This window comes from Volvox carteri (assembly GCF_000143455.1).
Source record: "Volvox carteri f. nagariensis unplaced genomic scaffold VOLCAscaffold_82, whole genome shotgun sequence".
Lineage (NCBI taxonomy): Eukaryota > Viridiplantae > Chlorophyta > Chlorophyceae > Chlamydomonadales > Volvocaceae > Volvox > Volvox carteri.
The window spans coordinates 97,729-113,577 of NW_003307625.1; the positions used below are offsets into that span (position 1 = coordinate 97,729).

At 50.1% G+C, this 15,849-nt stretch overlaps 3 protein-coding genes across 3 annotated transcripts; 2 read left to right on the forward strand and 1 right to left on the reverse strand.

Annotated features, from left to right (window-relative positions):
* Window positions 1-1,248: 1,248 nt before the first annotated feature.
* Window positions 1,249-8,133, reverse strand: VOLCADRAFT_84253 (uncharacterized protein). Its single transcript, XM_002957917.1, has 9 exons — window positions 7,876-8,133; window positions 7,619-7,795; window positions 7,132-7,242; window positions 6,762-6,863; window positions 5,142-5,264; window positions 4,775-4,964; window positions 3,892-3,980; window positions 3,615-3,704; window positions 1,249-1,627 (listed from the first exon to the last, which is right to left on the reverse strand). The coding sequence occupies exons 1-9, from the start codon at window positions 7,987-7,989 to the stop codon at window positions 1,568-1,570; spliced, it is 1,056 nt and encodes a 351-aa protein (XP_002957963.1). The 5' UTR covers window positions 7,990-8,133; the 3' UTR covers window positions 1,249-1,567.
* Window positions 8,134-10,117: 1,984 nt separating this feature from the next.
* On the forward strand, window positions 10,118-10,933 carry VOLCADRAFT_99091 (uncharacterized protein; the record flags this gene model as incomplete). Its single annotated transcript, XM_002957887.1, has 1 exon — window positions 10,118-10,933. One exon carries the CDS (start codon window positions 10,118-10,120, stop codon window positions 10,931-10,933), a length of 816 nt encoding a protein of 271 aa, XP_002957933.1.
* Window positions 10,934-14,343: 3,410 nt separating this feature from the next.
* Window positions 14,344-15,724, forward strand: VOLCADRAFT_107879 (uncharacterized protein; the record flags this gene model as incomplete). Its single annotated transcript, XM_002957888.1, has 4 exons — window positions 14,344-14,638; window positions 14,767-14,938; window positions 15,226-15,370; window positions 15,694-15,724. Exons 1-4 carry the CDS (start codon window positions 14,591-14,593, stop codon window positions 15,722-15,724), a joined length of 396 nt encoding a protein of 131 aa, XP_002957934.1. The 5' UTR covers window positions 14,344-14,590.
* Between the last annotated feature and the right edge of the window lie 125 nt (window positions 15,725-15,849).

Below are 15,849 nucleotides of genomic sequence, written 5' to 3' on the forward strand. Positions count from 1 at the left end.
GCCACGCTCAACACACGCTGTTTGAGTGGGTAGGACACAAGCGACATACACCATCTGAATTAAGCGTGGAAACAAGTGGACCCACTGATGCATTCCAGCCCAGGCCCGCTCCCAGGAGGTGCGTCCCAGCTCCAACTGCAAGGCCATCTTAGACTTCATAACTGAAAACTCTTTCTGCAAAACGTCAAGTTCGCTGACATCAAATGCAAACAGGCGGTTAGCTTGCCTAGTGGCAAAAGTGTGCTAGCAACTTCACGAACTCCTTACGGCCATAGCCACGCCGCTCTTCCTCAGACATGCTCACATATGTGGAGCACCATAATATATGCAACCACCAGTATTACATCAGTGGCCCGAGATGCAAGCAAAACCTGACAAAGCAGTAGAAACATCACTCCATCCAAGCTTGAAGTCGTTGCGTTGACCACCAGTCTGCCGAGTACCGTCTAGGTATTCACGATGGCTTCGTTGACTTCGACGGTCTGAAACGCCTTTGGCAACCAGTCATTGATTTTCATTCTGAAAATGCCTTTTAGCAATTGGGTTGAGGTCGGCTGCCTGTTGTAAAATGTCCTTTGCCTTCTGGGAGGGGCATATGTATTACTGTGCAGGCATGTCTTTTACACATAAGAGATGCGGGGCACCTTGGTTGGGCGCTCATCATCAGCTGACTCGGGCATGTTTAGCTATGCATATGCTTAGATGTATGAAAATGTCTGCGATACAGCTGCAAAACAGCCGCAATGCACATTTGTACTTGTTCTTTGACTGTTGACCAAGCGGGCCTTATACGGCAAGCCCGGTTTCCAGGCCCCGTCTGCATCCAAAAACATGCAAATTTACGCGGAAATATCGTTCGGTTTTCTCCGAAAATGCCTTCATAATGCTTCGGTGGGGCCCCCGAAAAATGCTCCAAAAGGCCCAAATCCGTTCGGAATGCTCCGGGGCGCACTAATTTTCTTTTCGGGCAAAATGGAAATATCTCAAAAAGTTCGGGCCCGAATCGGGGTGAAGAACCCTGGCGACTCGGCACATCCGCCGAGGGCAGCTGAATGTACGTAATGGTACGTTGGCCTCCTGCACGCCCTGAGCACTGGACCGCTGACTCTGTATAAGCCCATGCTCTGCTAGCCCGGCAGGCATGGACTGGCACAGCGTACCCTTCCTTCCAGTCATATCGAGTACATATGTGCTACTGGGCCGGTAGCCATAGATCGACGCAGGACGCCACAGAAGGGTAACTCATTTCCGCTGGGATTGCGTTAAAGCTGTAATGGCTCGAGGCACACAATTACATACATTCCATCTCATATAGGCCCATATGCAAACTGCACACGCAATTTGGGGGAAGAATTCCGACTACAATCGTTGTAAGCATAATTTTTAGCTTAATGATGGGCGGAGGCGTCCCAGCAACAAACACCATCGGAAAAGACGCCCCATAGCTGCCGCGCAATACATCCAATACACCGCATGAACACTATCCCAAGCGTGCACTTAAATGCAGGAAGGACGAGCTGCTACAACACGAGCCATTACTCAAGGCCGGGCGTGGCTCCAGTCGTCATTACACGAGCTCTCCAAGGAAAATGGTCATGTCGCTCGATGCTGACCCAATGATAGGCTCCTGTCATAACAGATGCAACAGCGATGGAGCCAACATTAGCATCGACGCTGTCGTTCCTTAGTTATTAGGAGGGCCAACGCACATGGCAGCAGTCAACAACTCCAGAACCTATCACGATGCGAACGGCTCCATCCTTCAAACCTGGTCTTTTGTTCGGGTCACTTTTGCAGGGTTACCTAAAAGCACGTTCTGCGTCAGCTTATAGATGGGACGACGTCTGTGTTAATCAGGAGCCTCATAATGACGTTACAGCATCTGTTAGGGATACTCTACAGAGCATGTATAAAACCCTAAGGCGACACCATGATTGTGCCCGGTGTCCCATTGAACATTAGCTGCAGGAGTTGCGGCACTGTAAGGTGGTGCGCCCTGCTACTGGACAATTTACGGGATTTCCATTTGTCCATAGCCAACCTAAAAACCCTAACTCTAGTCCAACGAAGGACTTTTAATAAAAGTAGGCTGCGAGCCCAACGAGGTGAGGCCATCGTAGATTTGGCAAATTCTGCTGGATGCTGGTGTGTGATGGACGCCAAACCGGGTTCCAACACACTTCCGTGATATCTCGGCCTGGCTGGACGGAAATTCCGTTTGCTGCTTCCAAGGGGTCCCGTTTCCAATGCGACACGGTTCAGTCGGTCCTCGCGAAAGATTCATATTCAATGGAATCTTTCGTAAGCGCACTGTGGAACCGACCGTAAGTTTCCGCAAGCGCACAAGCTCTGATGATTACCCCAGAGGAAAGCCCGTTGTGCCTAACAGAGACCTAAGGGCAGTCGACTTCTATAATCGTTAAGCAGGAAGCCAGCTTCAGATACAGCAGGGCGACTACGTACAGCCGTGCTGCTGCACTATGGACTGTGCCTTTCTGAATATTGTATGGCAGTAGTCCTCCTTTTGCGCGCTTTTCTATCAGCTGTCCCTGCGCCAGCCTCTTTGCGGCCCTTGGGCCCCCGGCTCGCACGGTTCTGTTACACCTCCAATAAGTAACACAAGGTAGTATAATACACATTCACACTCTAGTACCTTTCCGCGGGACTTGTACTTCCAGTCGATAATATTAGGTGTATTCAATAATCATTATCAATTTAGATGTATTTCCCGATTTTTAAAAAATCCATCGTCCCGAGATATGAAGTCACTATTTTAAATTTACTTTGGCTTTGCCAACCCCCGAACAATAAACTATTTAATAATATTCCATATAAATACAACAAATATATGCAGATTTAACACGAAATACATGCACATGCGACTCCATTATAGACAAGGTCAAGAAGCATGGATGACCAAGCATGACACCGGAGAACGCAGCAGGTAGTCTTAAAGAGCCTTCTCTGCTACCTCGTGCATTCAGAGTCGCATAGCGCAAGATCCTGACACTGCCAATGTACTAAAATGGAAAGAATGTTATGATGAGAGCCCTTCGCTAAGAAATGGGCAAGGTAGACGTGCTAAAGGCGCAAAGACGTAGGCAATCAGGTGCCGGAAACTCAGCCGGAAACGCCAGCCGGCATACATAAGGCGAAGTAGCTTAGCGAGCAGGGCAAAACCATAGCAAAAAATGGACAGCAGCATCCCGTCAGGCAGGGTTCAAGCCATAGGCCGTACCTGATGAACGAAAACAAACTACAATCAATAGGATTCTGGAAACCCTAGCAACCCTAAAACCCTGACAACCCTACCATAACGAAGATAAAACAAGATTGCCCCACACTCGATCGACCCTAGAATCAGCCAGGGTTGCGCAGCTGGAACATATCCACCACCGACTAAAAGCCGCACGCAGCCGGTTCATGGGTTTCACTGCTTCACCCTGGTATTTGTGAAGTGGGGGCCTTACTGGCTTCCCCTCATAGTCGTACTGGCGGCCTACGGGCTCTCATCACCTTTACAATGCGCAAATAGCGAAGGAAACCAGTCCATGCTCATGACCTAGACGAATGAACGACATCTATATCATCCCTTTTTCCACCTTAGTTCGCACCTTGGGATGGAAGACCACCTCGTTGACGCTGCCAGTATGACCGGGTAGTGCATACAACACCTTGCGCAAATTGGTATCCCAAATGTACACCTGATGGCACAAAGGACGGAAAGGACTACCTCACGTGTAAGGAAAGCACGTACTAAAGAAGTGCTAAGCAAATGGTATGCATCAGCACTAATGTTTGCAGAGCTAGGCTTAGTCAGGTTGCAACGGCAAATAGAAACATTTGCAAAGTCCACATTGACTAACACGGATTTACATGCATTGGGCACACCTTGCGATCTGCACTGCCGCACGCCACTCTGCTACCGTCAGAAGAATAGTCGCAGCGTAGAAGGTTCTTTTCGAAGTTGTGCAGGTGACCTGCAAAGACATTGTGTTCGTTGCTAGTCAGGGGGCTGCTGCTACGAACACTTCTGGACGAGGATATAAACATAATAGGACGCATTGGTGCGACATGCCATGCTAAGGATTTAGGGCCCTTGGTCAGCCGTATTAGGAGTGCGTGAAGGAAGCTTGGTAAGTACTAGCAGACGTTTTGCAGCAGATGCTTTGGTGTGAATGTCTTTTGCTTGCAGCATTGCCTCTTCGTACCCTCCACCGACCTAACGCTTTCTAATTATTTCCTTCAGCCATGCCAATCCTTAGCATTTTCCACGCTAGGGTATACCGCCTGCAGATCCACCCATACGAAGAATTACACCCGCAATCTCCCGACCAAAGCCTGGAAATCGCCGTCTAGCCTTTCTCCACTTGTCTTCATGGTCTAGGATTGGTGCGCGAATACCTTCCAAACTCGCCATTTGTCCCGCGTGAAGCCAAAGCATAAACGCTGACCAACTGTTGTGCCCCTCCTGCGCAGAGACTCTTCCTCCATGGCACTGGCCAATATGCGTAACTTTCACTTAGGGACAGGCGCCCTCCTTTGGTCAACCTCTGCCCAGATTCAGGCAATAAATCGACGTTTTAAAACCGACTACGACCGACCATATGTAAACAGTCTAAGCCATTTCTCCTTTCAAAACCACTTTGCAAATCAGGCTGGTTGCTCGCGGCGTCACCACATCTACGCCTGTCCTGTTGACGGCATTAGATTCGGCCAGACATTCTGTAATGGAGACATACATAGGAGCATGTGCGTGCAAGCATACACACACCTGTAAACACCTTAGTGCAACGGCTCTGCGGTGCATACGGCCGCACATCCCACTCCCGCAGCGTGTTATCCATGCTATTGGACAGAAGGTGCGAGCCGTCCGGGCTCAGCCGCAACCCTGTTACTGTGTCGCTGTGACCCTTCAGCAATAGAGCGGGATCGGAACCAGAGCCCTTGCGCAAATCCCATGCCTGCATTGCGGAAGGGCTTGGAAATTTTCAACATGCAGCTTAGCTGAAGACCACAAGGAAGGAATGCTGCAATGCATAAGGTCGGTCTTATGCCTTGCACCGTGGCCTTAGGCAGCGTCTGAATAATTGCGTGCCGGCTCAGCACAATAAACAAGGGCGCCATGCAGCGCTGCGCACCTTGATGACGTTATCCACTCCACCAGTGTACACCTGGTCATCGGTGTCAGCAAACGCCACTGCACACACCGGAAAGCCATCCCGCACTGTGAGGACTGACTTTTTTACCCTCATGTCCCACACCTGTCCTTGTCGATACGGGAAAGCCGGAAGGCGCATGCATCAAAAATGATCAGCGGATTAGGGCGGTTCCTTATAAAGCATAGGAAACCAGTCACCAGGCAGTCAACACTATAACGCTAAAACCGGTTTCAGTCGCAGCAGGCCAACCGGGCGTACAGCATGCAGGGCGAGCTTCTTGCAATACATAATGCTGTGACCATGCCCCAGCGTCTGCATCAAGTGCTTATGCGTTTCCGGTTAGGCTGTTAGGAGTTAAGAGGTTAATAGGCCTAATGGGCGTGAGCGCACCTAGCATACCTGCAGGCTTTGTGACTGTGTAGCGGTTGAAGATGAGTTGCATGTTTTGATGGATGCCCCGCTCACAAGAGCATACGGGCTAAGTACGATGGTGACCTAGTATTTGAGGGGCGCAGCATGCGCACCATTACGACTGAGGCGCCACCCCTGGCATTGGCCAGGTACCTCTCGGAAACCTGGGAGGCCAGGCACGTCGCGCTGAGGCGCTTCGCCCTGACGCGAACGAGGGGGGATGATGATGGCCTCCCGCGTACCCGCATCAATACTAATGTAACGTCCATGGCCCCCCGGCTTTTACGGACACACCCGCACTTGCGTGCGGAACTTGTAAATTGCTGGCGATCTGAAACAACTTAAGTCGGGAAAAAGGATACGACAACTGCAAAGAGGGTTATCCCCTCCCTTCTCTAAACACCTAAATTCATTGTCGAATAGAATAAAGACCGCGGCACATGTAAATATTACCCGTACTTCATATGATGCTACGGCCGTACTCAGTACACGATTACGGCCATAGCTGTATCAATCCCGTATACATGTGTCCCTGCACTGCCAGACATGCTTTGCATAATGCCACCTTGATATGCGGAAATGTCCTGCTATACGTACGGCATCTCATTCCGTGCCTCTGACAGTCTGCAAGCGGCTAAGTACCCCAATAGCCATGGAGGCTGTCACGACTTCTGATCTGTGGAGACCTGCCAATAGAATTATCATCTACAGTAATCTTAATAAGAAGTTGCTGATCATCGCAGCATTCCCGAATCATCCGTGACAATTAACGATTTATCCTTGATCCTCCTGGTTATCACGCAGATTATGTTAACCAACATATTTAGGTTGACATATTTAGCGTTAAAACCAGTGCGCATAATTTAAATTAGCGTTCAGTGCATAATAAAATTTATAGACACGGACCAACTGCCGCGTTTCAGCATTTGTCTTAGCTTTAAAGTAGGCGGCTTGCAAACGTTGAGCAATACCGTGGGTTGCAATCCAATAACCAGGAACTGTCGCGACAGGGAGCGGATGAGGGCTAGGACCGCTGTCCGAAAGGATAACAAGATAAGAAGCGGGGCATTGAGCAATGACTGTTTCCTCTATGTCTTTATCTTTTCAAAGATCACCTCTTGCAAGAAAACGGCAGCTTAGCAAGCTCCAACGGTCTAAAAGCTTCAGCCAAACGATGTGGGGGCTTACTTTGACCGTTGTATCATCCGCACCCGTCACAAACATCTTGGCTCCATGCCGCAGTGGGCAACAACTATTTACAATGCCAGTATGCTCGCCAAGCTTCTTAACCTGCACACGAAGCACGCGCCCAGAGGCAGCAGTATACATGCCAGGTGTTTGCCACAAGAAGGGGCAGGCAGCATGGAAAACTCGTTGCCATCACCAAGTTGCATGCAGCACAGGACTTGTACAACGAATCCTGAGATTCCCGCAACCCATGCACAAAGGGAAATGTCTTTTTATCGCTTGGACTATCAACGATTCCGGCTGTGCAGAACTGAGGACATGTACCTCATCACAAACGTGCCGATGCCATGTAACCCGACCACCCCCGCACCTGTAAACCGGACTCAACATCCCAGCATCTCGCCGTTTTATCCGCGGCACAGCTGAGCAGCATTTCGCCACCTGTGAACCAATGTACCTCCAAAACAGCGTTCCGATGTCCCTGGCAGCAAGGCAAAACCGCGCATGGCCATGTCTAGAGAGGCACGAACAAGTTCATAAATTTGAGGGAAGAATCCCTCGCAGCACAACCGGGCTTAGTAAAGACAGGATCTTCTGTAAACTTTGGGAAGCGGCGTGGAAGGATTCCTTGCATACCCTTCCACTACGGGAAAATAACGAAAGCGTGCCCAGCGAGAGTGTTCGACGTAAATTTTGCACTATAATGCTCATCTGCAAGTCCGACTCACATTTTCCCTCTTCTGCCCCGAACCTGCTGCAATTTAGAATATTTGCGATAACCCTGTCGGTCAACTCGTTGCTCACAAGTCCAAGCTCTTTCGGTCCATACAGTGGCTACAGGGACGACTTACTCACACCTTTAGGACCATAAAATTATCAGTTCCATCGTAAACACGCCAGCAAAAGATGTCCTTGTCAAATGATGCTGACGCGAGGTATTGCCCATCTGGGCTGAACCGTAGTGATAACACTTCGCCAGCATGGCCAGATAACTGCAGGATTGGAGCGCTCAACTGGCGGTTCCGGGTCTTGACCTGCGATAACGTTGGCGAGGAAGAAAGCAATCTATGGCCTTTCCTTTAATAACAGCGTTGCTTCATGGTAAGCAACATACATCCTGAAGATCGCATCCTCGAACGATGTCCGTATCCGTGCGAACTTTCTTGTTGGGGACAAGCGGTCCCTCGTCAATACCCGCCTTTGCAGCACGATCGCGTTTATCTCCCATGAGGACTGCTAATAGCACGGGCTAAGTCTACCTACGTCAACCTCTTCACATCAGCAGCGCTAACTCTGAAGCTAGAGTTATTAGTCCAAGGGGATGTTTCCACTTAGATTAAAAGTCATGGAATAAGGTATTTTTAATCCGCGCCAATCCAAATCTAATCCGTCGGAGTGTTTCATACGTCTGGATTAAGGAACGGATTGAAGTACGACATTTGCCATTCCGTGCATAAAATGCAGAAACGAATATTGCTAGACATTTAGTATTGCTAGACATAAAAGACTATCAAGTATCAATGTGAAGGCCTTACAGCACCTGTGAACGACACCGACGGTGTGGTGCATAACGCCGAACAAGAAGCATAAAGCTTCCACAAAACTGGGAACACCTACTGCCTTTATAAAGGATAACCTTCCGACCTATCAATCAGACTTTTTATAAGGCATCGTTAAAAGTGTTTGAGATTGTCATTGAACACTGTAACACTAACACCCTGATACTTTATCGCACAGCACGATACTGTTCTTGGTAAGGAATTCAGAATGACTGATAAATAATTTGTTCATTTGCAATTTTGGTAGAAGGAGCAATAATAAGCTCGGCAACTTCTTACGACAAAGATCAAGGCGCGCGGAAATGACTAGGCAGAACCTCCGACAAGTGTCTTTTACGACAGAGATGACGGATTTGCAGCTCGAAAAATACCAGCGAAACAAAGATCAAGGCGCGCAGAAATGACTAGGCAAAACCTCCGACAAGTGTCTTTTACGACAGAGATGACGGATTTGCAGCTCGAAAAATACCAGCGAAACTCTCCCTAGGGTGCTTGTACGACAAGGATGAAGGCAATAAAGGCGAAGGCAATAAAGGCGGGGGCAATGAAATGAAGTGAGGAAGCTGAATGGTTAAGAACGTTTCTCATAACTGCTTAAAATACCGAAAAATTCATGATTACAATTGCAATGAGGAAAGTTCTGCGCTTAATGAGTTGTTGTACATGTAGGGCCCATTTCTCACATAGCGGCTGTGTAACGACGCAAGGCCCAACTGAGCATCCCGGGTTACGCCTTTGTTTTGTTACAATGGTATCGAGACGGGGCCGCACGACTTCCGATGAAATCTTCGGGTCGGTGGTTCGATTCTGACAACAAGCAGGTATCGCAGAAAGCGATATCATGGGTAATGGATAAACCAGCGCACAATGCGTGAGGTGGGATGGCTCCAATGCTCGATATAATGGCCGCGGACGTCCATTGCTAAAGGGGGGGCAATGTAACGACGCAAGGCCCAACTGAGCATCCCGGGTTACGCCTTTGCTTTGTTACAGGCTGGGTGCTAGCCATAATGAGCTTCGTTTCCTAAGGTGGCGAAATATTGCATTTCTTAAAGTTGTAACTGCAGGAGAGGTTACATGTACCTGCGCTGTTCTTATCCACAGCACAAGATGGTCCTCTTTTGTCGGACAGTCAATTTACAAAACTGAAAGCCCGCTGTAACACAACAACAAAAGCAGAAAAAACACAGTGCCAGACATGTGCCAGCGCCATCAGGCCTGTTCTGTGCTGTACTAATTCAGCTGTGTATCTGTATCATGTGCTCTTCTGGAACTCTTTGTTCATGAACTTTTTTGAACGTCTTCGAGCCTCACCTTCACGTGTCTGCATGGTGGACGGGTGTGGACGGACATCGTTGTGCTGGGCATCCTATTCGAGGTTGCTGTCATGGCTACCATTTCCACCACTTCGCGGGATGTAGCGGTGTTCTTTTGAGCTTAGTTCCAGAGGAAGAAAATGAGGGGGCCGGCTTTTCAAAGCCGAAAAGGGGCCCAGTCCTGGTGCAGCCACTTGACCCCCGTTTGATTCGCATGGCAGTCCGTACGGCATAGGACTGCAAGCACAAGAACGTCGTCATGTTTGAAGTACACACTTGTTATTGTGGATAGCTGTGAGATGGTGTCTGTTGTCACACGATCGACAGTACAAGAGGTATTCGTTCGCCTGGTCAGATAGGCTTCTAGATAGAAGTAAAAATGCACATAGTATAGAACCAACAGTGCTGCAAGCCGCCAACGACCGTGGTCCTGCCTTGCTGAAATTTCCGGTGTAATTCGACCTCGAAATTGCAATATAGAATGGACAACATTTATACAGAGTACCTGGCAAGAGCGCGGGGCAATTCAGATGGCCCTATCACTGCTGGCATGCTCCTAGCCCTCTACAGGGACTTCAGGAAGCTCGGAGACCAGATGCTCGATCTGAAAAATGAGCAACAACTCTCCCGTGTGGAGATCATCGACCTCCAAGGCCGGGTCAAAGCTGGAAACCGACCCGAGTGGCATCACGATGGATGCCCGCAGACTGATCAGCAGCAATCAATTCTTTTATTGGGACAGCATTGTTATCACGACCGACAGGAACAAGATGAGGGCAGCATCTGGGCCTCGCCAAGCGGGGCCTGCACATGCTTGACATCGGTCTCCTCACTCTTTACTGAGAGGCCAGATCGCAGCATGAAGAGCTGGCTCATTGACATCAGGTGGAAAGACCGGGTCAAATACTTCAAAGCCGCACCTGACCTGAAAAGGTTGGGTCTTCGGGTAGACGACCTGCTCACCAAGGAAGGGCGGGCGGAAAGATCAAGGCTACGGCCCATGTGGCAGGTGATTAAAGTGGAGCAGTGGATCCCCGTGTGGTGTAACGGGGCCGAACTGTTTAACAAGAAGAGACCGAACGGGAGTGCACCGGTGCCCTACCCAAGCCAGTACAGCGATGATGACAGCGATGGTGGAGAGGGTGGAGAGATGGATGCTGAGAATGATGACGACGCTGTAAATATGCCTTCCAAGGGCTGTGCTGGCGGAGTCAGCATTACTGGTAGCAGTGGTGCTGCCACTGGTGGCAGCATGCCGCCACCACCACCACCACCACCTCCCATGCCAATGGCATAGTCACCAGCTGCCCCACCACCAGCTCCGCCGTCTTACAGACAGGGTTCTTCACCAGGGTACCCAAAAATTTCGGCCGTGTCCGAAACCCTCTGATTAACCTTTCGGGGCCCTCCCCGAAAATTTTCCTGTCAGCCGGAGAGTGTTTTCGGGTACCCCGAAACTGTCTAAAGCGGTTTTCGGGGTAAAATTTAGCTGGATTCTATCGTTATATGCTAGGACGGCTGAATTAACAGGTGTTTGATTTTATTTTGGAACATAGCTCCTGGGAGAAATATTTCAGCAAGGATTTTACCCAAAGCAAGGCTATCTTTGACTTCATAACTGAAAACTCTTCCTGCAAAACGTCAAGTTCGCTGACATCGAAGGCAAACAGGCGGTTCGAGCTTGCCGAAGCCGCGAATCCCGAGGGAGATGCGGGGCACCTGCATCATCAGTTGACTCGGGCATGTTTAACTATGCATATGCTTAGATGTATGAAAATGTGGGATATGGATATGCTTAGATGTATGAAAATGTGTGCGATACAGCTGTGAAACAGCCGCAATGCACATTTGTACTTGTTGTTTGACTGGTGACCAAGCGGGCCTTACACGGCAAGCCCGGTTTCCAGCCCCGGTCTGCGCCCGAAAACATGCTAATTTACGCTGAAATATCGTTCGGTTTTCTCCGAAAATGCCTTCAAAATGCTTCGGTGGGGCCCCCGAAAAAATGCTCCAAAAGGCCCCAAATCCGTTCGGGATGCTCCGGGGTGCACTAATTTTCCTTTCGGGCAAAACGGAAAAGTCTGAAAAACGTTCGGGCCCGAATCGGGGTGAAGAACCCTGCTTACAGACAGCAGCTGGGGGTGAAGAACCGGGAAGCACCCGTGGCTTCACCAGAGGGTTGCAAAAACGGTCTAATCCCCCAATCCCGGGGGGTGGTAGTGGTCAGCCATCCCCCCATCCTGGCTGGGGTGACCCACTCCCATCTCCCATCTTAGGGGCCCGGTGGTAATCCCATCCCTTGAGACAGGTTTCTCATCCTGCTAGCCTGGGTCCCATCCCCAATCCTACGGCCAGGGTTTCTAATCCCATCCTGCAGCTGTGTTCCCCCAATCCTCATCCTGCCAGCCAGGGTCCCTTCCCAATCCCTTCGACCAGGGCCATCCCCATCCTGCAGCTGTGTTCAGATCCGAAAGCTGTCAGCCAGGGTCCCATCCCCATCCCTTGCCAGCTACAAACCTACTCCTTACGTTTACACAGGTGCTGTAATATCGGCTTTCTCTTTAGGCGTAAATCAGGGGAATGACCAGGGTTATTTTCTATTTCCGCGAGGTATTTTTCTCTTGCTCTATGGCTTATTTCCTCTAGCGTCAAATTCCGCCCGGCTGTGTTCGTTCCGAAGCAGACTGAAGCGACAAACGCTCGTTGAAGCGGATCTCAACTGAGGAAAAACTCGCATCACAGAGGTCTACGTATCTAATTGCACACTGGCTGCTAGTGCAAATAGCGCGTCCTAAGGGAGGAAGGATTGTTATGTTCGATAGACGGCCACAACAACAAATTATAATGCTGTGGTTAGAATGGTAGAACATACAAGGGTGTTCTGTCAAAATGTCCATGGCTGGGAACGTGCTGATGATGGCGAAGGAACGGGTGCACCATTGGTTCACCCATAGCACAGGAGTTCAGCTGCACAGTCTGGCGCCAACATTCCACGTTGGGTGCGCCAAAGCGCTACGACAAACAACCTGATAACATTACATCAAGCCAGACAGTCCAATTGGAATGCTTTTGAGTCGACTTGGACATCTGCGCAAGAATTGCTCCTATGCACTAATGTGCCAGAGATACGTGGAGTTGTGCCACAACAAAACAATGAAGACTGCAAATTTTCTCAGAGTTGTGCATACTGGCTTGGGAATGCGGTGCAGCATGATGCGGCCAGCATGTTCGCGCCTTGCAACTTGAGCTCAGTTTGCATGAATATAACCAAATATGGGGGCCCTGGTGAAGCAGCTGACCGCGTTTACGAAGCATGTATTGTTGTGGAAGGTGCCGAAGTACGTCGGTGAAATATAATGTGGTAGGACTGGAGAGAATAGTGTAGCAGTATAATGTATTGTGAGCGTAGCTGAAGCTTTGGGGGGAGGGGGGGAGGGGAGATGGGGTCCTGGAGCTTTCATCGTGGGCGCGTCTCGTTGCAAGCTAAGCAACGCGTATACATGACGTGTAGCATCAGTCCTCAGTTCACTTCTTGTAACGAACGTCAGCATAGGTCCAAGCCCTCTCGCTTGGAGGGATATATGCAAACAAACATCCTGATAGGTAAACTCGCACGCTACCGAGCATTCAACCGAGCACATGCATGCTTAGTTGAATGGTGATTAGATGCGACCCCCCTTCAAGTCGTGCTCGGCAAGCCTGCCACCGCGTACCGGATATGTTGGCGATGTTACAGAGACGCTGCACCTTGGTTTCTGTGCGCAATGCATACGATGCTCGACCCCGCCGACCAAAACTACACGTGCCCAACTGAAGACATTCCCGGTGGTTGTGCAGCAGCTCTTGAGGCTTTGTTGGCTGAAATCCAATCTGAGCTGTTGAACACGGCTAACGCGGGCACGTCCCTATGCACAGCAAATAGCTGTTCCAAGCCAACAGCGGCGTCCATGTCACCGACAAGGCCCTAAACGTCTTATCTGTTCTTATGTTTAATTAAGTTTATGTATGTTATACTTTGCGCAACTTTGTAATTTGACTTTAGTCGGAACAAGGTGCTGTATGCGCTGCGCTGCAGAAAGCAGGCGCCTTTTGGCTTGCACACAACTGCCTCTTCGCCAGACGCTTCCTCTTCCCGCGGCAGTTTCACGAGCCCAGTGTTGCAAGCTACGACGTAGGCTTTCGATGCTTTCAGTTACTGCAAGGCAGCCACGCAATAGACTAGGCTGCATGCCGCGTGCGACTATGGCCATCGTGCCCACCTGCGCAACGCGCTGGCGCACCTGGTCCTTTTCCGCCAAGAAAATTTATATACACTTGTACAGGTGCATTTTGAGAATCGCACGCGCGCATCTGCGCGGTAAAATTCGCTCCTGGCTTTTGAGACGAAGTACGGAGGGTTTATTCGGCAGAGTACGACCGGACACATTTGTGCGAAGGGGCTGCTTAATAAAACATCACAGTACTAGAGAAGCAGTTTGTTTGAGGAAGTACATGAAAGCTGAACAACTAACTCCAGGTGGGCCTCACTTTGAGCCAGGACCCCCAAAGCGGCTTGCTGTTGATAACGTCTTGTTGGCTTAGATGCGTCGGAGCGAAGCGACCGGAGCTTCTAAGGCTGGTTCTGTGGTGCTGTCGTAGAACTGGGTCGCAGTGGCGACTTCATTCTTGCTGCTCTCCTGGTGAAGTCATTCTGCCTTCACGAAGAAGAGCATACAGCCTTGTCCAACTAGTCAGCGTGACAGGCTGTACTTGGACCCCAAAACCGGCTTGCTGTTGATAACGTCTTGCATGTTGATACGCCTCCTGCGGACTTGTCCCCCAGTAGGGTCTGCAGATTGCATACAGATTACGTTCGGGTCTTATTCAAAGTGTCCCAAACTTCGTCTTGGAAGACGCCCACATTGTTAAGCGCAAGCTAGTAACAGCCCGACGACCGTTTGTTATCTCTTCCAGAATGGCACCCGATGGTGCCCTGGATGTGGATGTGCATGGGCCGGACAAGGTAAGAACGGGGTTGGACTGCGTCTGACTGAAGAACTGGCAGGGTGCACCAATGGTGCACTTTTCTCACATTTACACCAAGTCGCGTTCCATGCCAGTTCTATTCCCAATGGTGTTAACCTCCTGCAGAAGCGTCGAAAGCTGGCAAAATTGACGGGGTTGGGCTTCGCCAGGGACATGGCCGAAGTCATCGTGGAAACGCTTGGGATGGACCCCATCGGGCAGTCGGCCGATGCCGCCATCGCCAAAACATTGTCTGAAGAAGGCTTGGTGGACTTAGGGTTTAAGACCGTGGCTGGCGGTAAGAACCACTTCAGCCTAATTTGGTTTCACCGCTTGCTGAACAGGACTGACCAGGACTGACCAACCACTACAGGGTATACTTTATCCGACGCTTGCGCTCTTTGCAATGGGTCTTGTTTTAGGTCGATGCCTACGCCCATACCAATGGAAGTTTGGGACCCTGGCATGTAACCGACTTTGTTAGCCGCTGCCTGTGACGCCGACTCCATTCGGTTTTGTTTTGAACGAAAGGTGCAAACTTGCTGTTTTGTCACCGCCTTCTTTATGTCTTCCTTGCTGGCACAGAGGTCGAAGTCAACGCACAGCTGGCGGATGCGGATTCCGAGGTGGCAATCAAGTCGCTGAGGGCCCTCGCCCCGAACCTTAAAGCTCTCCAAGCCCTCAAGCTTGCAAAAGCAGCATGTGCCCCGACTGCACAGCCCGCTGACGAGTTGGGCGAGGATGCGTCACCACGGCTGGAGAAAAAGCGCAGGACTAACGAAGAGATGGCCAAGGCCGTGTGTTTGAGTTTGGTTTGCTATGGGACGCGACTTATAAGCAGGACTTCCTTGTGTTTGAGTTTGGTTTGCTATGGGACGCGACTTATATGCAGAACTTCCTTGTGTTTGAGTTTGGTTTGCTATGGGACGCGACTTGCGAGCAGAACTTCCTTGTGCTTGTTTGAGTTTCCATGTAAGCAACTATGGATAACTAAACCATTCATCCTTGGCCTGTTTTGCAGTCCTGTCAGTATTCCCAATTCTGCACCTGCAGCCTCATTTTACAGCAGAACACCCAATTCTAATCCTCCAACTGTGTTCCCAATCCTATGGCAGCGAGCTCATCCTAAACTTGCGAAAGCCTGCAATCCCCGTCCTGTCGACCAGGGTCCCATCCCCATCCCTGGCCAGGGCTCCCAATCCCCTCCTG